This window comes from Athene cunicularia (genome assembly GCF_003259725.1).
Source record: "Athene cunicularia isolate RWA chromosome 7 unlocalized genomic scaffold, athCun1 chr7_part2, whole genome shotgun sequence".
In the NCBI taxonomy this organism is placed as follows: Eukaryota; Metazoa; Chordata; class Aves; order Strigiformes; family Strigidae; genus Athene; species Athene cunicularia.
Window position 1 is genome coordinate 924335 of NW_020799108.1, and position 23470 is coordinate 947804.

The window sequence follows — 23470 nt, forward strand, 5'->3', positions numbered from 1 at the left end:
TGTGTGTGTGTGTGTGTGTGTCCCACCCCCACCACCCCAGTCTGCATTCTTGATCTCTGTACTACACAAAAGTTAAACACAGCATGCATTGCCTTTATTGTGGTGAAAGGGCTTTACATCCATAAAACTATGGTACAACACAAATACAATTTAAACCACAACAGATGGGCTGAAATAGGCTAATCGGTATTAGTCTAGTGATTTAAGAAAAAAAAAAAAAAACAAACCTCAGAATAAAAGGGGGCTAATGTATTCTGACAAGAAGCTAAGTCTTCTTACAAGGATGGTAACATTAACTCTTGCAGCATGTCTACCTTTACGATTAAATGTTCTTTTTATAATCACCAGAAACAACAGTACCTGGTTTTTCATGCTGGCATATCTTTTCAGATGTTTTATAAACTCTGTTCGAGAAGTATTTTGTACAGCAATAAGAGCCATGCTTCCATTATTCAACCTGAAAAGCAGACCAATTTAGTTCCCAAGGGAAAATTCATTAATTCAGAATTTTCATGGGTTCTTCAATAGTCTAGATTTAAAAAAAAAAAAAAAAAAAAAATAGTCTCAATTTTTTTTCAATCTTTTTGCAACCACCTTCCCCTAGATCAATATAAACTATGCAATTGAGGTTATTTACTACCAATATATTTATAAAATACACTGTAATATTAAAATTGTACTCCCTTATCAATATCCAGAATGCATTGAACATAATACATAAATTTTTTTAAAAATGCTTTTCTACTTAACAGATGGTTTTTAAACATTGGGGATCATAAATTTATCTTTTCACTTTTCTTTCCAGCAAAGTACAATGATTACCATAAATGCCATGAGGCAGGGCTTTACCAAGAAACCACTGCCATGATGTACGTAAGCACATCCCCATCATATAACCCAGGGCAGGGGGGTTCATTCACCTCCACCATTAACACTCATGCTGCCCTAACAAAGAAAGAGCCTGATCTTCAACTCTACCGCTATTCAAACTCTCTTAGCAGTTCTCACTACAGTTCTACTTACATATTTCACAAAGCACATAAAAGTTAAAAAGCAATGGAATTTTGTACAAGGCAAAACAGTCACATACCAGAGATTAATCAAGAAGAGACCCTACAGTGCAGATATTCAATGGTCCTGGGTATCTGGTCGCCACTGATATTTTAGCATCTTTGAGAATTTGGGTCTGACAATGAGCAAGTATCAGTTCACAGGTTCCTTAACATAACTGAACCTTGCCGCAGAAGCTAACAACCTGAATCTCAAGGCAACCATGCCTAAGTCCCCTTGAAGTTATAGAAGCAAATCGATGTTCAACAAGAATGTCTGATGAACATCGCAATCACTGCTGAGATTGTATACGATATAGAGATGATGTACTTCATGTATCTTCTGTATATGTGTATGTATATATATTTATTTATTCAGCATGTATGCTTGGAAAATATGTTAAGAATATTCAAAAAAAAATACTTCCAGCCTACCGCCACAGATCTCTCCTCACTCATAGTTCTCTGGCTACTGAACAACTGCATCAGGAATGTTCTCAGACTACGATACAGCAGTCTAGGAAGACAATTTTTATATAACCATTAAACAAGGCACTTGGCATAGCACTACTCTGCTGACTTAGAAAACAGTGATGGTGTAACTGAAAAAGTTGCCTCCTTATCACATTTGCTGCAACAAAAGAGCACAGCAGGCTACTGGACAATGCGTTTGGCACTGTGACCTTTTCTCTTCATTAAGAACTCTCCACGCTTCCCTTGAAAGTCCTATCTGCACCAAAGCACAACACCTATGCTGTGAGAAACAGATATTTCACATGGCTCACACAGCATAGACAGTTAAATTTATCTTGACATGTTTCTGCAAATTCAGACTAGTATAACTAGAGTTACGGGCAGTCAAACCTTTCATTCCACTTCAAATGTCTTCACATGGCAAAAACCTCTTGGGGAAAATAGGACAGTGAAGAAACCTAGCTGGGTTTAGCTGATGCTTCCATAATGGGTCGAGAGTCTCTAACAATTAGTGCAACATTTATGTATTGAAAAGCCTTACAGTTGAGAAGATACTTGTCTGAAGAGTCTCCTCTACCTAACCTACTAGCTGACTGCACTCCTAAGATTATTTTTAAAAAGAGAGGAAAAAAAAGGATGCCCTTGTATGAAAGGATAGAGGGACCCACTGAGCAACTACACTGTGGGAAAAACAGGCTCATTCAAACCTGCAATAATTGCATGGAGTTGTCATACAATTCCCTGTCACTGAGAAACAGGTGCCAGAACAGATGGAAAGAGAAAGCAAATCTGAAAAAGAATAATTTTGTCATTTCTTGTCAGAGTTTTGCTACTGACTTGTATAATAACACACTAAATGCTTAACAGAACTAAGTTCCTAAGAGGAGACAGCACCAGGGCACTATCTTGAGGTATATGAATCTTAGCACAACCCCTGTAGCAAAGAAAACTTCTCAATGTTTCACCAGAAACATTCGTTTCTACATTGTTACCAAGGAGTCAAATTCCACCAAATCAGCCAGTGATTTTGAAGAAAAATACCTGATCAATTCTAAGGCACATCTATTTTCATCATAATGATAATCGAATTAAATAAAACAGACTCATTCCATAAACTTCCCTCAGTGCTGTTTGTTGCGTTTTTTAAATAGATATATCTACACACACATATACATATGAGTTTCTGAATTCTTTTTTTGTAGGAGTGTGTTGTATTTCATGTACAACTACCAAGTTTGTACTTGCTGCTCTGCTTAATTGTGAACTGGATACATCAAGTACAAATATTGATCACCTGATAACTATTTTGATCACCACAAAGCATGCTATGACAATAAGCTAAAGGCAAAATGAGTTAATGTCATCAACCAACACACTCATTTGTTTCCCAAAACCCTACATGTAGAAGCTGCATTTCCTAAATTCAGGGGAGAAAAAAAAAAAAAAAGCAGAAGACAAGCGTGAATTTTGGTTCTTCTTAATAGAAGAAAGATTCATACTTCATTTTTGCTGGCTGTAAAGCGGAAGATGAGGGGCACCTTTGTATTTGAAAAAATAAAATTAAATCCAAGAATGAAGTTTCTACATATAGCCAAATCCTATGACAGATGACTGCTCCATGACTACTACTTAATTCAGACTTGCCAACTAATTTAATCACAGCAATTATCCTCTCATTATTCTAGTTAGACTGCTTGACCTTATTTGCCTGATCTAAAACTGATTACAATTCCTGGGATTATCGAGTCTGCTGCTGTCCACGCTCCCTCCCCCATTCCAGAGGGTCTAGACTACCTAAACACAGGCTCGTATTCTTGGAAAAGCCAAGGTCTTAAGGTAAGATGTCAGAATTTATAGACATGACTAATTCTCTAAACCCCTACTGACCTCGTATTAGGTGCCAAGCCTCTCGGTGCCATTGAACACAGACAAGGGATTGCCATAATGCTCACATTCAGGAAGTGACCCTGAATTTTGTGCCATTGATCCTTGCTACCTAAATATAATAGAGTAATTCTATATTACTCCAGTTTAACCAGCCACAGTTCACTTTTAAATAATCATTAAAGCAAACACTCACCCTCTTTTTTAGTTTTCTCTTTCTTCTTTCTAAAGGGGTAGAAACATGTAGGTAAAGCAATTTAAAGTAATTTTAGCATATTCCAACAACATCTACCTTAGAAAAATAAGTAAGATATCAATGGAACTGAACAAACCAATAACATTGAGTGGAAGACTGCTTTGTAACAAATCCTCTGCAGTCTACTTTGTATAACGTTCCCTGTAGACAAGTCTGCAGTTATCAAAATAAGTTTTTTAGGTTTTGTTAAGACTGTTTTAACTGATGATCAAATTTGAACAAAATTAAGAACTTGTACAATTTTATCTTCAAAGACTCGTATTTTTGTGGCTTTGGAATTGTTTGGCTCAATTTTACTTACATGTCATTCTCAGGAGGGTCTTCATGTGGAATTTGTAGAGGCAGAAATGATAATTCACATTCCTCTGGCCTAGAAAAGTATTGATATTTACTATCATGTAAACCAATATTCTGACTGCTAGACAGACTTTTATCTAAGTTAAGATGATTTTAATGAGATGCTGAACATACAGAATTTATCTCCTTAACTTGTAAGAGGGCTATATATCACACCTGGGTTAAATCTGTCTGCAATTAAGAAGTCAAGATAACTAAACTACTGTCTATATTTTTACTACATTAATTATTGCATTTTCTTCAAGAAAACTAGAAAAATATAACAGCTCATGGTATACTTGAGATCTGCCAGTGTTTTGATAAAAGCAAAATCCTTCCGCTGATTGGAGGGCATCCAACGGTGTTTTTCAGCCAAAGCTAGAGTCCTTGCACCAAAACCAAACATAGCTGAGAACCCAAACCGCAACAGCTTGCTTGGAGTACTGAAAGTACAGACATCTACCGGTTGAATATGTCCTGAAATTTCAAAGTTAAAGACCAGAAATTACAAATAACACCTGTATTTCAAAGGGAGTCCAATTTACCATTTCCTTTTCACCTCATTTAGCTGTGGGGAAAAAACTCCAGACTCTTCCCTAACTTTAGTAAAACTTCATTTCATAATGGAAAACAGAATCAATCCAAATATAATTAAGACTTTATAAAATAGTCATAAGGAGAACAAAGTTCAGATGCTTCCAAATGTTAAAAAACTTATGGCAAAAATTCAGCTACTTTATCAGTCAAATGGTCTGACTTAATTCTAAGCAAATTTTCTATAATTACTATCAAAGAAAATGTAATACTGCTATATAAGTTTTTGCAACGATTTCACCAAATATTTGTAATGACTGAACATTGTACCGGAGGAGACGTGAACTCTTAAATATCAGTTTTAAACGTATTTATGTTTAGAGTTATAGAATTTAGACATCTAATTTTGTTCAAGATACGGTATATAAATTTTTTCTGCAGTAGAACACAGGTGGTTTCCATTAGATTGAGTTTCTCTGATTGAAAAGACAGGTTTAGATTTTACCTGTAAAGGCTGGTGTATTACTATTTAAGAAATAGAGCAAAGGCTCTTCCACTGCTGACTGCAAGGTCTAGAAAATCGATACTCAAAGTGGACCTTCTCCATTATTCTCTTTTTTCATTCGGAAAAAAAAAAAATAGGGTCTTAAAGAAAAATTGCTTTGGGAGGAATACTAAAATTGCTCAACTAAGTATTTGCTATTTCCTAAGACCTGAAAATAAGGTTTGCACTAGCAACCTAGTTCTTCCTTTTAGCATAATTACGTTTTCACATGCAAAAACCTATTTACTGTGCAGACCAAATGGCAAGTGATACAGTTTTTTTCTACCAACAAAGCTTTCTTATAGAAACTCTTAGTATTTAGAAGAAATGCACATGGAGCTAAAAAGATGACCGATACTTTCTCAGAAATATGACAATACTTTCCTGAAAACTCTAGTCCTAACCACTTCCTCAAACTGAAAGTATTGTGTATTTCCTACTGTCTTCAGCAGGCATTTTAAAATAACCAAGTGATTAGGCAGCCAATCATGGCACAATAACACACACACACACAGACACTATTCACACAATCAAGTCTGGAAAAGGGTACTTCTTGTGTTAAAATAACATCAGTAATAGGGCATGAATGCCAAAATCAGACATTATTCCATGGCAGACTTTAGTTATCAGAAGATGAGGTCCACAACCTTTGCTACTGAACTATACTCGAAGAATCATAACCTTTCCAGTATGCTATAAATCAGGAAAGAATCATTTGGGTTGAAAAGTCTTACAACGTAGTTTAGAGTAATAGAGCATAACACTATGCCTTTATTAAACAAGTGGTTATGGCAGCTCTAAATGCTGCTTTAGTATTTAAAATCTGTTAATGTATATAAAAATATTTACCCATTATAATGTGCAACGTTGCAGTCACTGCGTGCTTAATACCATAGAGAGTATAGGCCAAAATATTTGTAGTACCTGTAAAGGTGAACACAAATGGTTGTAAAAGAGATACAGAATAACAAGAAAAAAATACATATAACATTTTCTGAATGAAGACACTGAGACATTTACTGAACTTTAAAAAAAAAAAAAAAAAAAAAAAAAAAGCGCTTCACAAACCCCCCCCCCTTTTTATTTTTTTAAACCATCTCCTTAAAAATCACTTCTATACCTAAGTAATGTACTGAGGAACTGTACTAGAAGGCAGATTATCTAATAAGATATATTTGGAGAATGATTTTAGGTTGGGAAAATAATAAAATACCTAACCAGTGTAAAACTATACATTTCCCAGACAAAATTCTACTAGATCTAGTCTAAGCTATTGTGCCTCTTGCAGGCTACATTTTAGATTCTTAGAAGCAATAGTGAATAAAATTAATTATTGCATGTTAGCTTTAGCTATAAGAACACATTAATGACTGAAAACCAGAGATAATGTAGAATTTGATGTGCATCTGACAAATTGTTGATTTGCATTCAGTGTGTTAAAATTGACCCATTTAACTTCTCTTTGTCATTTCCTGGACATTGTCAGCCCAGTTGCATTACTAGCCACTGGACAGAAGAGATTAAGTTATTTTGAAATAAGGGAATAAGTAGTAAATCAGCTGGTAAATAAAAATTTAAAAAAAAAAAAAAAAAAAAGTGCAGCATGGAGTTGGAAGAGAGAGCAGAAAACTATCAGTTTATGAAAGAAAGAAGTATGGTTTTGGAGGCCCATGTTTGGCAGTGATTGGTATGTTGAGTCACTTTACCTGTGTAAGAAACAGATATACATAAAATTTGCCTTTCCGCTTTAATGTATAGGACATAAAATACAGTGTATCAGCTGACTTTTAAACATCAATTTATTTTTAAAATCCCAAACAAGGAATGATTGTGTCTTTACTAAATGGGTATTTAACAGAATTTCAAGTTGGTTTTTCTCATTGATCACATCTCTGGCGTTTCTTAGCCAAGCAGGAGAGGCACAGAATTCATTTCTGCAAAAATAAAGAACCAGGGTCTGTCATCAAGTAGGCAGAATATTGAGCTTCTTCATACCACTGATTATGGGATGAATAATTCGATAACAGATTAATTAAAATAACAAGAATTACAAAATAACAATTTAGAACCTAACATTCTGTAAAGGAATGAGTTCACTTATATTTTCAAACAATTTTCTTGTTGCCTGAATTATTTAATATTTTACAGCAGCAATAGATAATTCTGGATGCTAAATTTGCCTTAAGTTTTATGGAAGCATTTAAACTTGTCTTTCAAGAGTGGAAGAGAGGAAAAGGAAAGTCTACCACATTTCAAACAAGAGGGGCTCAACATTTAAATAAGCACTTTAAAACCACCATGTACCAGACTGAAAAATTATGTTCATCCCAAAACTCTGCAATCTTTGATGTCACATTAGTGGTAGAAAAAAATAGTAAATTTGGAAAGATTGATGTACCTAGCTACAAAGCACTACAGGCATCTGATTCAGTATATGCTTCTAATTTTTTTCAATAATTTCTCTGAATAAGAATTAGTAAAATAACAGGATTGTATTAGTATCTTACAGACCACCTGTTATATCCTTAGAGCACCTTAGTCTCTGAAAGCAATTCAGAATATTCAGGTCCTCATGGAAAGCCTTCATAATGCCAGAGGGAAAAGCTCTATGTAAAGCTCTCAGGGTTCCTACTATGTGAAGGAAATAAGTGCGGTACATCTATTAAGATAATAGATACAAAATATTCTTTGACGTTTACATCTCCAGTGGTACATGGAAGAAATAAGGTTGTGTACAGTTTTATACTTTGAACAATTCAAGAAGAAACGTAATTCCATTCACATTTTTCTCAGAATGTTATAGGTTACTATACTATTAATTTCCTTCTCCTTTTTCTAAAAAAAAGCAATGTTTAAATAAATCCATCAAACTGGGATTCTGAAATACTTTGAAAGAAGAATAAACCGACAACCTCAAAAGCTAAATGTAAGTTCTTGCTTTTTTCTTCTAAAAGAAAGTGTCTCTAGATACACTGAGGAAGTCCAGTTTATTAAAAATATTGCCATTTCAATAATTTCTATCCAATAATTCATATCTAACAACCAAAAGTAATTTGTACTTTCCTTTTTGTACAATACCCATAAAAAAGAAAAGGCAAAATTGTAGCTCTAGAAAAACTCACTATTTTTCATACTAAGTAAACACAAAATACACTTCTAAGGAAAATTTTGGGACAAAAAAATTTAGGTTTGACCTAAAAAGCAATTCTTCACAGGATAATAGAAGTATACGCCCAATACCATCTTATGTTTGTATGCCTTATGAGATTTAACCTCTAGATCCAACTAATTCTGCTTAACCAGAGAAACTAGCTAAACAAGTGGCTCAAAAATACTCAGATATTTCCTTCAGGCTTATCAACTCTTATCGACTTTTATGGGTTCCAGAACAAAGGAAATCACACACACAAGCAGCAGATCATTACAAGTCGTGCAAATCATGTTTATTTCCTGTAAAATGGCAACAGGGAAGCTGTTATTCTGAAAAAAAGTATCCTTCCTTATCACTGAAGATCAAGCTATTAAAAGAGCACAAGGTGGAATATACTTCTGAAGATCAGGCTTGGTATGTCTTAAAACTGAGATTCCTCACTGATGTAAGAGCAATTTCTCAATACAGATGGCAGCAAGATAATAAATGACCGTGGTTGAAATCAATACCAATCTTCATACTGACTTCAATGAGAGTTAAATCTCATTCCTACTAAACAGGATAGGCACAAGTAATTGCATCTTTCTCATCAACATTTGCAGAAGTAAACAAGGCAAAACTCCACCCTTTCATGACTCCTGGGAAAATAAAACAAGTTCTGTCTGTGTTCAAAAACGTTAAGTACCACGTCCACCCTTCCACAAGTTGAAGATCTAAAACAAGTGCAGTTTGGGAGTAGCAAGTGCCATCACTTCTAAAAAAATCCCTTTTAATACATGCCTAACAGCACTGTGATCCCAACGATGACTGATTAATGTGTCTCATTATGTAGGTCCTAGACAAGCAGGATGCCACCAAAAAAAAAAAAAAAAAAAAGCTTATAAAAAGAGTGAAAAATAAGAAAGCTATTTTACAAAAAACTTTATAATACAAGCTTTGCTGATTTAAGCAGCGATTCAGTAATAATGAGTTTAATGCCATTATTCATCTTCTCAAGTCATCTTTTTCTCCCCTATGTAAACTCAGAATATTATTTACCAATAACAAGATGGTTCCCCTGAACACTATCATATTACTTTGGAGACTAACAATCTTCTTTGATGCTCATATATGGGCTTGCACCCCTCACAGATTACTAACATCACAGTCACATTTTCAGATCTTGCTCCAATTACTCAATTTAATGTAAAAAGGTTTCATCCATACAACCCCAGCATCTCCATCACCAGCATTTTTTTTTTAAACAGACACAAAACTGATTTTATTATTGTAAAAATATAACTCTGTTCAAAATATTAACCGATTTTCCTGACATTACAACCAACTTCCTATGACCTCCTTCCTATGCACTGTGCAAAAGCATCACAGTAAGGACAAAGTATCTGCAGATCATGTAAAGCATGACTGATGAAGGCACCAAACAGAAATTGTAGAGAAAAAAATTGTCCTTGGAAGTGCAAGCACTTCTGCAGTACAATTAACTTAATTAACCAGACAACATGAATATTCATAAGGCTGTTAATGTCTCCCCCATCCAAACAGATAAATGTGATGTAATGACTTCCTAGTCAAGCATAGCTAAAATTCTGATGAAAACTGCACCAACATTTTGGTTCTTTGCCTGAAATACCACAGAAATTAACAGTCCCTCAGTAATATTTTATTTTCTGAATTAATTGGAAATTATGAATTTATTTAAATGAACCGTTGAGGACCAAAAGGTTTACAGCCATCAGATATAGATCGTCTCTTGTTCTGGAACAACTGGATAGCTTTTTTAATGTCCTTCCAGTTCCCCCTCCCCTCTCTCTCATTCCCCCTCCGTACAGTTTCTTAGCAGTAGTTCCCATAGCAACAAACACTCTTGCTAATGGCCAGCAGTACAACTGCAGGCTTCCCCACATCTCATCCATTTGATTTGGACCAGAATAAGGCAGCTCAGTAGAGTATTTAGTGAAAACACACTCCCCTCTGGACCTTTCTCTTCAGGAGGTAAACTGCTTCAGGAGCTGCTCCTTCCCATCAAGTTGGCTGAAACTTCAAAACGCTGTCTTAACTACTTATAATAGAGGCTAAAACCAGATTTTTGAGCCACTCAGATAATGCTATCCTGTAATACAGTTTCTATTTTTACTCAGCTGGAGAATCGTAATAATTTGGTACAACGGACTTCTGGGAGGGGGGGGTGGGGTGTGGGAAATTACATTGACCCTTGAGTTCCACCTTCATGTAGTATCATACTTACCTGTTTCTTAACCAACTGCTTTTTGAAGTGTCAATAATATGGAAATAAAATAAGCTAAAGATTATTTATAAGAACGTATTCAGGAGTTTCTCACACTATCATTCTATAAACTCTCACCCTCTTTTAACAAAGTCTATGGCATTCTGTCTAACAAGCCGTACAGGATTCTTTTGGGTTTACAAATCCCTTTTGATAGTGACGTATTTGTCTTAAACTGGAGAGCTAGCACTAATGATGAGGCACAGTGACCCAAGCATGCCCAGACAGCACGGAGTCCTGCTGCCGCAAGTCAGTCTCAACACCATCAAGATATTCACAGCAACTGGACTGACAAGTGATGGTCCAACTGCTGTACTAAAATTCATACGTTTCATCTCTTTGATGTTATTGTATCTTTTAACAACACACTTCCAAGGTTTCTTTTTTTTAACTTGAAAAAAAGCTAGCGTGATCTTGCATTTTTACAAGCAACTAGTCCCTGTCTTGATGCTACTTTTAGAAGTGCAAAGCAAGTCAGAGCACTTAAAACCTGCTTGCTCAGGTTGGCAGCAACTTGCTCCTTTTTTTGTAGAAAACCAAAATCAACATTTTGCCCTTTACCTAGCTGCAGGAGTTTCCTACTTTCTAGTTAAAAAAATCTGAGAAATTACATCAAGTAGTCATATCCATAATAGAGGGTAGTGTCAATGCAAAAATATCCCTCTTTTGAAGAGAAGTGATTCATATACCAGTCCAGAATCAACCATGCTGTACTAATTCTAGCTAAGCCTCCCTGCCTGGCCCAGGCTATACTCTGAGAAAGGCAAATACAAAAACTGGGAGGAGAGGGACACACACACTCCCCAAAGCAAACAAAAAAACACGCCACAAGATGCAAGTACAAGTTAATAAAGGAGTAAGAGGATTTATCAAGATAGACACCTACATTTTCAGGTCTGTAGAAGTAAAGGAGAGAGAAGGAGTTTTGTGTGTACAGTATTTTAATTTTTTTTAATATAATCCACAAAATGTTTTCCTGGGACACCATTTAAAAATAGACCTTAAGCATGAAGCCAACTGAGAATCCTGCCAAGAAAGCTAGAGAGAGAGAAGCAAAACAGCATGGCTTATATTACGGAAATTCTAGAAAACAGTTTTCATTTGGTATCATTTGTGGCAGCAAATAAGGACAAGCCTTGTTTTTGCATGGATTAGCTGAAAATTATTTTAGTTTTCTTCTTCCTGAGCATCTTCCTTTAGGCAAAGAGCTCATCTGTGCCATTACTATAAATTATCATAATGATTTAAAATCTAGTCATTTGTAATCAATCTAAATCACTAATTTAGGACATTTATTCAATAGCTCCCTTAAGTAACTGAACCTTTAGCACCAAGAACTGCCTTTAGTAGCCAAAACTGTAAAAGATGCCAGAGGGAGTTAAAACAGATGGCTTACAAAATTTAACAGTACCTTTTAGTCTCACCTGCTGGTATTACTCCAAGAGGAACTGGTGCTCTGACAGGCGTTGGTATATAGTCTGTGTCTTTTCCAGCGTCTATCTGGGCTTTAAGTAGTAGACCATGAGCAACTTCGCTGACAGATCCATCTCCACCGACACAAACTACCCTATTACAAAACAAAAATGCTAAACAGTTCAGATTAAACTCCTCCATAGCTGAGCAAACTAGTGGAAGGCAGCTACCACACACCATATACATAATGACATTTCAAATAGCTAATCCCCATTCTTTAAGAACATGCTAGGGCTTCACTGTCAGATTTGTGAAAGTTAACAAGATACAAACATCCCTATTTCTGCTTCCTTCTATCTGAGTAGAAGCAAATATATTTAACAACTTAGAAAGTACTTCTTACCTTATCACACATTATACATGTGAATTGATCAGATAGAAGAGTTAAGCACATGCGCAAGTGCCTCAGTGGAAAAGTTCTTCAAATCTTTCAATGCTGACCCACACAAGCATCCCAAAGCTTTTTAATTGCCCTTATAACAACTACTCATCAAATATTACAATAAAAATACTTGAAAATAGCTAATTCCACACACTATGCAAGCAGTTGAGGGATTTAGCAAGGTATAAAAGCCTAGTGCCAGCAATCCTTTGCATGAAGGTACTTAATCACTGCTTCTGGAGCATGTAATTAAACTCCCACCTGCTGTGGCTATAGAGAGGAATGCATGTGTTTGTAAAAGCTCTGTTACAGCAACGATTTTTTTTTTTCTCTGTTTGTGTTTATTTAAGTAACTATTAAAATGATTCTCCAAATTACTAATGTTTGAAAGTTAAAAGGTTTTAAGATAAACACATTTTAATGATAAAAATACTAATAGTACACTCTAAGCATTTACAATGTAAATGTTAGATTTGCTTTAGGAGGCACTTAAAAGATTTTTTCATATAATTCTGTGTCAGGGATCAGGGATTCCAAAGCTAATCAGCAAGAACCTGCTACACATAAGGAGTAGAAAGTCTTGAGCAAACAGTTTTGACTAAGACCTTGAAGAAGGTTTCTTAGAGGAAGAAACTTCTGTCTAACCATCATACACGTTTCTTAAACAACAGTTTACTAAAGTCTGACTAACCCAGGCTAGTCTAAACAATATCCACAATACCTTAGGCTCCCGATTAGGGAAGAAATACGTGCACGTATATTATGTATTTCTGTCACTGTGCAAACAAGAAAATGCAGCTGAGATAGCAGCATCAAAAATGCACTCTCTATTTGTCACCAAGGCTTGGCCCCAAGGTGGGGAAGAAAAAGCACACTGCCGAGTTGGCAAAGTACCTACATTTTCAGTCTCGGTAAGGAAAAAAAATAAATTGTACAGCAAAAAAGGTGGAGTATATGAGACACATGACATATGCCTAGGACTATGCAAAACAGAGTGGGACCTGGAAAAATCAGACAAAAGAAATTATATATAGAAACAAACAGCTTTGACAAAGAATTAAAACATAACAGTATTGCTTACAGAAAGCACTGAGATACAAACTCCCTACTTACTAGTAAATACAAATTTACTACTGCAAATCATAAACCTCAATTTCCTTCGCATGCTGCTTAACATGTAGGGAACCGTAACTCTCTTAGAAATTACAGATCAGCAGTTTTATGTTGCTATACTGCTTACCTACTGTAAAGAATAAAAACCTGTTGTGTCTTGCCCTTTATACAGTTTTACTTGAATTAAGCTTTCAGTCAATCTGACATAGGCAACACTTGAAAAGCATGAGCTGAGTTAGAGTAGTAGACTAAGCATGCAGGCATGGCCTTCAGTCCACACCTAACTCATCTCCAGTTGCTTCTGAGCCTGGGCAAGGCACATCAGGTCTACGTGAACGCTGCCGTGTAGAAATAGCACAAAAACTACCTTACCTCTTACCACCACATACAGTGCCTTCCACATCTAAAAGGAGGTGCAGAAGTGCTATCCTATTTTCTAAACGGGGAGCTAAGCGACAGATACCTGAACAAAACTGGACAGGAAGCCTGGGCAAAACAGGAAAGAACTGAAGCCTGCCAAGTCACAAGCTATGCTGCTCAATAAACGAGTAAAACTTCTCAAGATTTAATGGAAATAATGAAAAGACATTATGTCAGGAGGCTGCTAGAATTGCTAAAAGCGTTTTGTCAATTCAATTTCACTGTTGTGGAGTTAACTTTCAATTCAAACCAGACCCCATATGTTTTCTGGCTTAATTTTCAAGAAACCAAAATTGTCATTAAAATTTTATTTGGGAAACACTGAGGTGGTTTTGGGGGCCTATAAGATATGTATATCTATAGCAAAATTTCTTAGGCTAGACAGCAACGGGGAAGTCACAAATGACTTCACAGGAACATAATCAAAAGTATACCATAAACCTTTAAACAATTTGAAAAAGAATATCCTAATTTCAAATATTCTCTTCCTGTTCTTAAGAATAATTCTAAAGATAATGGAGAGACACAACTGATGTTTTGTAGCTTTCTCTTTCAAAAAAATCAGTCCTTTAGCATAATATGAAAGCTGACTTTATCCTATCAGTCTCTGTAGATTTTACTTGAAAATAGCAGTTAAAAATATCTCTAGGTACATCAGTGTAAAGAATTACCCTTGCAACTTACCTTCCCTATGATCTCATATCAAAAAGTATCCCAGGTTAGCTCTTTAACAGGATGTTTTCTGTATTGTGGTTTATTGCATGAGTACATAGATGGAGGCCAGGTTATCTGAGAAGTTATAAAACTCATTCTTCAAATGCTTCAGAAATTTCATGTTTGCTCATAACCTCTGATAATAAAAGCTACTTAATTTCCACATGAAGAAAAAAAACACCCCAACACTTACACAGCTAACTGAAGAAAGGACACAGATCCTCTCACCTCAGAAATCCTAGCATCATATTGACTTAAGGGTTATTTTCTTCCAGCTTCTTCTGTTCCTATTTGTTAGTTCTGGCTACTGGAGAGAAATCTTACAGGGGAAGTGCTACAGTGACTCTACCCAATGATCAAAGATGAAACAACTCAAATATGACTGAGTAGAAGGGGTTTGTGCAAGAAGATACAACCCAGACTTTTTCTTCTCTGTCTTCATATCCGCCTCCCAGGACAAACTGGTTCGCCAGCTAGCACCCTAAGAGACATGTCTTAATTGGAAAGAAATTTTTCTCACAGTTTGGAATACATACATACATTTTCAGATATATTTTCTTACCTAACTCTGTGAATTTCTAGAACCAGTAGAAATTGATTAGACTACAAAACATTATTTCAGCCTTCTTGTATGGCTTACTGCATATCCCAATAAGAGTTGTAAGATTTTCACATTATGCAAGACTATTCTTATATATTATTGAACTTTGTTACTGAATTATTAATGTAAAAAGATTGCAAGATTAATCCACGTAGCAAGGTCTTTAAAAATGACTGAAAAAACATTTTCAATCTTGACTTGAAGTAAGTTTGAATGATTTTTTTTTTTTTTTCCTAATGGAAAAACATTCAAGTTACTTTTAGATAAAACATTCTCCTTCAGATCCATTTGAATGGACACAGTGAAAGAGAGAAATACAAGGTGCTCGTGCCACCCTTGCAAATACAGAGACTAAAGCTTTCATGAAACATATTTAGGAAAATTTTTATGTTATTTACTATTATTTATGAATTCAAAATACATACCTATTGCCAGTAAGCAATAAAAAACAAAGCATCAAATGAGAAATTATTTTCTCAGGCTTAATATATATGTGAAACAGAGTAACACCTACTAGCAGAGTTCTGGATGGAATACAAATAAAAACTAACACAAGGAGGTTTACTAACATTCACTGTCACTAACCAACTTACCCATCAAATGCCTGGAGATCACATTCTTTAAGTACTGAGAGAGCATGTCCTTCGTATTCAGTTACTGTGAAAAACAACATTATTTAACTATAAAATTAGATAATTTAATTTACTTATCAGAAGATTAGACAATTTAAAGAGCTTTTAAATTTTTTGCGCTTCTAACATAAGGAACATACAGTAAGTGTTCAGATGTGCATTAAAAATAAGAGATGTTTTACAGTTGTGCTAGCTAAAGAGGCAAGACGTTAAAACTCAGCTGCAATCAGACACATGGCTATTTAGTGCATTAAATTCAGAGAATTAGAGAAGATGTTTGTTGCATCGAAATAGAAGTTTTAGCATTGACACAGTTGGTAAACTTCAGGAAAATGTAAGCATATCCTTAGTTAAGACTGAATTATTTCAGTATCAATCAAATTTAATTGCCTTTGTGTTAGGATATGCAAATTGCTAAATCAAAAATATGAGGAGTTAAACACAGAAGTATGAAATCAAGCCAAACACCAGTGACAACAGAATATAACACACAGAGGAAGGTGGCACAAGTATACACCAGAGTTCATAGCCTCTGGAGGAAACGAATCTGTCACTCTACATTGATGTCTCTGTGTTTGCTGATACCCTATATAGTACTGTAAATGCCAGTGAAGACAGGATAAACTGGCATACTACAGATGGCACAGAGCATCATAACTACATTTAGCATTTTCTAGGCCAGCTTTGCCAGAAGAGACAGCCCAGCTGCAGCCACCCATCAAAGATTTTTGCTGACTGACATGACACTTGCAGATGGATTTTTTGTGTAAGAATGTGCATCATTATATGCAAAATTACATTAATCTTTCATGCTTGTCTGTCCCTGGTGCTAGCATAGTTCAAGGCTTTTCTCCAGTGTTTCTAAACACTGTTAAAATTATTAGTCTTGGTGTCTAAAACAATCATTCCGTATCTGTACCTGTTATAACAGTATTTCTACAGACTATTCAAATGCTGCTTGCAAGAACTGCAAATGCCTCTCTTTCTCTCCCCCTATATATACATATATATGCACACATAAGAATATGTGTATAACTATTTAAAAAAAAATCAAAATAAAAGTGATAAAACTTGTTCACTGCACACTAAACAACTGTATATCAGCATATAGCTTCAAAATCTCCCAACCAGTATTAGCAAAGTTCTAGCGCTTGGTGTTTCAGTAATTCTTAATTAAAAGCTAGAATTATTTTGATTATATCAAAGGCTGAGAATTATATTTTTGCTACAGAAATACCTATCACTGTAATAGCTTTCAGGAATTATTTACGGAATTTACTTTCATGCAGAAATTCTTCTGGAAGATCAAAGCACAATATTTAAGCTGTCATACTCAATTTTGCTTTTACCAATGGGACCTATCATTTCATCATTATTTGTAGATTGTGAAAAAAGTGACTAATAAAACCACAATATGCAAAAATGCAGAAAGGTTCAAATATCTTACCATTGTTAAACCGTGAAAGAAACTCTTCCCATGAAAACATAGTTTGTTACCAGGTTACATGTCTTTTTAAATGACATTTAGAAAGTCATGAGTAAAGTCTAATTAAAAGTGTACAGTAAGTATGATTTCTATTTTGTGAAAGAAAACATGCTCAGTGGTTTCTTAATGTGATGTATGTAAGTTATGTTTACTATAATATTACAAAATTAATTCACTCGAAGAACAAGGACATGAAAATAAAGAGGACTCATGCCTACCGAGAAACCAATAAAGGCAGTAAAAATTACAAGTGTCAGCCAGATTTATGGGGACTCCATCTTCTATGCATCTAATAGGCTATGTTTAAAAATTATACAGGAGGACTACTGCAAGGTTTATCACTGGAGATAATTCCAAGAAATCTAAAATTTAATGAGAGAGTGTCAGAGATACACAGCATTTATTTTGAAACACTGTGACAAAAAGGTAATGAAAAAATGAAGTTTCCAGGAAAAACTTCATGAGAACATACAGAAAATCACCCAAGTAGAAAAAAAAGGAAAAAATTCAACATAGACATAAAAAGACCATGTCTAAAATGTTTTCAGCAGGCTTGACAACCTCCAGAGTGACATGTAAAAGTCATTCTGATAGCTGAAAAAAAATAGATGTTTGATTATTTGGTCGTGTACCAACTCAGGGGAAAAAAAAAAAAAAAACAACAAAAAAAATCCACCACAAAAAAAAAATCAAGCACAAAACCAAGAAAACCCACACAATAAGTTTTGTTAAGAGAAAGTGAACTTCTTTCACTGTTTGAGAAGGAGTCAAATTACATATTTGGCAAAAATACTATCACAAAAATATTACTTAATGTTTTCAATCATTTCTAATGCTTTTTTCAACTCTTTTTAATGCATCGTTGAAAAGGTTTTCCTTTTTCAAGGCCTTTTTGTTCCCAACTTGTAAATTCCAGTACACATTAAGTTTCAAGTAACAGCATTCTGAACGAAGGGCGCTGTCAGTGTACCTCATCTGAACAGTCACACGTACTCCAAAACACTGTAACCCCCTATCTCACCTTGCCAACAAGAAACTAAGGGTTCAGCCCCTACATATAGGAAAAGCAACATATAATTAGTTCAACACTGCGAAACGTGGGACAATTCCGTATGACACGTATAAATACTGGCACTTGTGTCACAGACTAATGTCAGTAGGATTAAAACTGCTAATGATAACAACAGATTAACTAGTGTTGGCACTGTATTTAAAAAAAAAAAAAAAAAAAAAAAAAATTTAAACCAATGTTATTTGTCCAGTTCTCAATCCCTCTCTTTTCCTTTGTGATCCTGCCCGAAAAATGGGGGTGTGGGGAAGGCTGTTGTTTTTGCGGAACAGAAGAGTCAAAACTAGGAAAAGTAGTGAGACAAGCTAGGAGTCTGTTGGGGTTACCTTTATTTATTTTTCTTTAGTATGTGCAAGATTTTGCAAGATACTAATAAATTTCTAAAGTACTAGCCCAAATTATCAGTATTTAACTGTTGGATTCAATGATCTTCAAGGTCCTTTCCAACCCTAGTTGATCCTGTGATTCTGTACTTGCCAGTCCTTGTAAGTATCCCAAATGTAGAGCTAGCTTATGTTGAACTGGATTGTTGGAAGAGTCACTGTTGTTCTCTAACAGCCATATCCCAGCTGCAGAACTCAAGATTGCAAAACTCTTAAAAGACGGGATAAAGACCAGTTTTTAGCTTAGCTACAGTTAAAGCGCTGTTTCAGTTTAAATTCACTAATTCCCACTTTCTAATGCACCAAGCACTTCAGAGATTTGTTTATTTCGTGTAACGAAAATTAACCCAACCAATAAAAGACAGTCCACTCTTGAAGACCTCTGGTTAATTTCACTAAATCAATACATCTGTCACGTACAAAGTAATTTGGCAAAAGATAATTGGAGAAAGTAAATGCTATTTCAGAACTCCCTCATTTACATATATGCTTTTTGGCTGCTGTGTATCCTTGAGTAGGACAGAATACCTCCACTGCAAACTTCTAAACAAAATAAAGTTTATTCCAACAGAATAAGATCTGGCAAGCTTGATCATATAGGAAGCAACAGCCAGCTACCAAAATACAAGATTGGATGAAGAGAACTCTGTCTTTCAGCACTCCACTGTCAACGTTTGTTGGGGTTTTGGGGGTTTCTTTTAAGTAACCTGCAAGTCTTGTACTGTGTACGAACTGGTAGTCACTTCAGAGGTTTAAATTTGCTTTTAAGATTTTTGTGTACATTGTATTTTAAGATTTAAATCTGTATGTGAAAAGACTAAAAGTAAACTATCTTTGGTGTAAAAATTGTACAAAAGCCTTCAGCTTTTTCTACCTAATACACCTTTGTACACCACTCTCTATGTAAATATTGGCCATGTTTCAAAAAAACAGTAACAGCAAGATGCATGCTCCTACTTCACAAAATCCAGAACAATTATGGGAAAAAAACCCCACCTGTTCAATTTAATTGAAATGAGGCACTGCATTTTATTAGAAGATGGTACGAGTAGAGAGGACTTTCACTCAGCATCCACTACCATGACCACCCTCCCCTTTTTTTTTTTTTTAAATGCATAGTTCATAATTATTTATTTCTCTACTAGAATTTAAAACTGTAATGTAGTTTTCTCACTTTGCCTGTAGGAGGAGTGTCAGGCAGCTAATAAGCACAATAGCCTTTGGACATTGCCGAAATAACCTTTTTTAAGGATAAGCCATTAAACATTTACCTATCTAAAACCAGAAGTTTCTTTTTCAAATTTTAAAAGAAAAATAAGAAAAAAAAAAACCAAACTGGAAACTTTTTTTATTCAATTAGGAAAAACATTTTTAAATCACTACAAATTACAGTCATAGCTTATATTACATTTTGTTAACTAATCTAAAAACTACTTCATACAGATTTGGTTTATTAGTTCAGCTTTAGGATTCCAGATGACAATACGTAGCTAAAAATGTAATCTTACACAGGTTCATGATAATACTGAAAGAAAAGTCTAATAAACAAGGTCTAATAAGAAAGTCTAATAAACAAGGTTATGTTCACAGTAAGGATGAAAAAAACACTAACCGGTAGTAAGGATTAAAATTTTAAAAAGGTAATTTGCTTTAAGTAGTTGCTTAAAGTAATAACTAATTTAACATTATGACACAGTCAGTTATCTCTAACTAAGGTTTGCATGACAAAAAAAACCCCAAAACTTTTAAAAAAATATTGTGACCAAACAAGGCTAAATTCAATTTCTAAGAAGATAGCATTATTATTAAACTGTTCACACTATCATCTACACCTTGCAGGTGAAAAATAAGCCTGTGAGAATCAAAACTTATATAAAGCTGCTAGCATTCCCTTATCAATTAAGATAAGTTAAGAAATTATCACTACAGAATTCTAACACAGACAATCTTTTTCACACTTATTCTCATGTGTCTTTAATCTTCAGTTGACTTTAAATTTTGGGATACGTAATTAAAAAACCACATAGATACAGGTAATAAAATTAGTAAGATGATTTTCATATACAAACACTAACTGCATTATTATATCCTCATGCCTCAATCAGATTTACTCAGAATGCTTTTTGTCCTGCAACCTGAACTAGTCATGGTCTCACAGAAGTTTAAGAAACAACTGTAGGATGAGTCCTCTGCCTTGTAATTTGTTTAAACTGGAACTGATTATTTTGCAAGCCAATTATGACAGACATAGGAAAAAAGACTTTTTGGTGTTAAAATGTCTTGCACCCGAGTTTACACTTCATATGGATATGAAATGCAGAGTCAAAAATTAGCAAAGTATCGAAGGGAATTGTAATGCTATGGATAAACAATTATTTAAGAATGGGAAATACCAATAACATTTCTCTGTAAACTCGGGTGGTTTTTGTGACCAAATTTGATGCAGCATAAATTTCAGTCTCTTCATAGAAGGGGACAGAAATAATGATCAGATTATTAATATTTTACTTCTTTAAAATTGTTTCCCTATTCAATTTCTTACAAAAAGCCAATCAAATGAAACAGGGTAAAAAGGGTAAATTTGGGACATAAAGCAGAACTCCGGCAGAAATTGGGGCCTTAAATCCAACCCTGCCATCAGGAACCCATTGTGAGCAGAGGCAACGTCTCTACATTAAAGTTGTACCTTCACGTTCTCCAGACACCAAGTCATACCCATGTGCCTTGTGAGAGCTGCCTTTGTCATCACAGACCTCAATCACTCAGCCTTCCAGGTCATCCCTGAAAGTGAGTCAGAATCCAGAAATAATGTGTCCTTCAGATAAGCCCCTCTTATGATGTCAAGCCAATAGATGTTCCCAGAAGAGAAGTAATATTTAAGGACATGTGCTTGTCAGAATGCAGGAACAACTCTTAGCAAGCATGTATGAGACTATCAGACATTAAAAGCTCATTTTTATAGCATGCTTTCTTTTTAAAATACAAAAAAAAATACTACTAGTATTGACAGCTACAGGGGAAAACTATTCAATGAACAACAGAATTACTAAAACATTTTTTTCACAAAATAAAAATATACTGCATTGTATTAGCTACAGTTCCAAATGCACTACTTGCAGGCAAAGCCCATAAGGACTAGCAGTAAATTCAAATTGTCTTGCATGCTTAAGTAGTAGTTTCACAAAGGATTAAACTGTGCTTTTGTGGCAACTTACCCGTGACATCAGTTTTGATGTCAGCAAGTTTAAAAAGAGGAGCAACTTGGTCATAATAAACATGAGTGGCTTCTCTTCTGTGGCTGCTTGGATTAACAAACACTTTTAAGGATTTTGGTCTATTTTGAAAACCTAAAAAGAAAACACAAAACATTTAAGATTACAAACTGCCCAGCTATTTTTAGAGCTTAAATGAATTTTTAATATTAGAAGCATTACAATACATTAACAGGATAAGTAAATTGCAGTCTAAAAAAAGTCTCAATTTCTTCTTGGATGTGCACTATTTATCTTAAAATTACAGTACTGATTACTTTTGTGTGTACAGCTAATAAACAGTAGAAATGAATCACACACTAATCAAAATATTGTAGGAACCAGAAAAAAAAAAAAAAAAAGTCTATGTCATAACCTAGTTAAAACCTGGTAGAGGAGCAAGGTGAATGTGAAGAAGTTATAAGATTAGGCAACAAAAAACCCCACCAAACACTAAAACATATCTTTGTTGGAATTTAATACGAAACACTCCCAACAGGCATATGACAATAACAGCCAAGAAAACCAATACTACAATACAATGCTTTGTTTTCTGAGACTGCAAATCAAACAGTGCAAAGGAAATTCCTTCATCTTGAAAGGAGTCCAAAGAAATAGAAAACTTGGTAATATAATTCAGAAATCTGAAACCTATTGTTTATTTTCTTCTTTGAAGTAACGAACTCTGAGCGAACAACACTGGGAAATACTGTCATGCAAACAGTACCTTCTCTTGCACATCGATCCCATGAAATAATTTTATTATTTGGAATAAGGCATTTTGTTGAATAGTAAATAATTAATGCCAGAACAGTAACATCACTTTTCAAGTTCTAGAATTCCTACAATTGCCATGATTGCCAGTGAGGTTGGTTTGCCACAAAAAGCAATTGGTGGCATGCGATACTGCTGTTTCTTTGGTAGATATTTAAAATACATTGATTTGAATAATTATGTATTCAATTAATTCATTTATAAATTCTAAATTTTCTCTTAGTATCAGGTTAGATATCACTTTCTTATCCAAATGAAAGCTAGAATATGTCAAGTATACTGCTTTCAACACTCAAAAATAAAATTAGTAGTAGGCCACAACTCCAAAACAAACCAAGACTGAAAGCAGGGCTTTTTTTGCCCCATGTAGAGTATTACTTCAATTTTTGCAGCCACAAGTACCTTCAGTGTCAGCTGGGACTTCCTGAAGCTCTTCCCACTTACTGTATCTCAACAAATGAAGAGGAACAGTCCTCAGAGAAATTATAGCTAAATACTATTTCAGCATCAAAAAGGAAAGTATTCCTTAAGATCAAAACATAAGAATTATAGAAGTCCCATAGATTACTTTTTCACTTATTTAAACACATCAAAGAATCTGAAAATTAAAACTAGCACCTTATGAATTCTGTGTTAGTAAATCTTAGAAGATTTCTTAAA

General features: G+C 34.8%; 2 protein-coding genes across 3 annotated transcripts in view; one reads left to right on the plus strand and one right to left on the minus strand.

The window, feature by feature from the left end:
• ITGA4 (integrin subunit alpha 4) overlaps positions 1–23387 on the plus strand; it is a 137716-nt gene extending 114329 nt beyond the window's left edge. The window contains exons 31-33 of the mRNA XM_026853188.1: positions 7163–7168; positions 15733–15736; positions 23374–23387. The gene's annotated coding sequence lies outside the window, so the exon portion shown is untranslated. The remainder of the gene's footprint in view (positions 1–7162; positions 7169–15732; positions 15737–23373) is intronic.
• The window catches only part of CERKL (ceramide kinase like), a 57573-nt gene that overhangs the window by 1998 nt on the left and 32105 nt on the right, over positions 1–23470 (minus strand). For both annotated transcript variants that reach the window (XM_026853181.1, XM_026853179.1), the window contains exons 3-11: positions 22001–22132; positions 15809–15872; positions 11937–12079; positions 5927–6001; positions 4299–4476; positions 3965–4033; positions 3604–3632; positions 3411–3519; positions 361–457 (exon numbers count right to left, since the gene is read on the minus strand). In XM_026853181.1, the coding sequence (XP_026708982.1) occupies positions 361–457; positions 3411–3519; positions 3604–3632; positions 3965–4033; positions 4299–4476; positions 5927–6001; positions 11937–12079; positions 15809–15872; positions 22001–22132 (896 nt within the window). The remainder of the gene's footprint in view (positions 1–360; positions 458–3410; positions 3520–3603; positions 3633–3964; positions 4034–4298; positions 4477–5926; positions 6002–11936; positions 12080–15808; positions 15873–22000; positions 22133–23470) is intronic.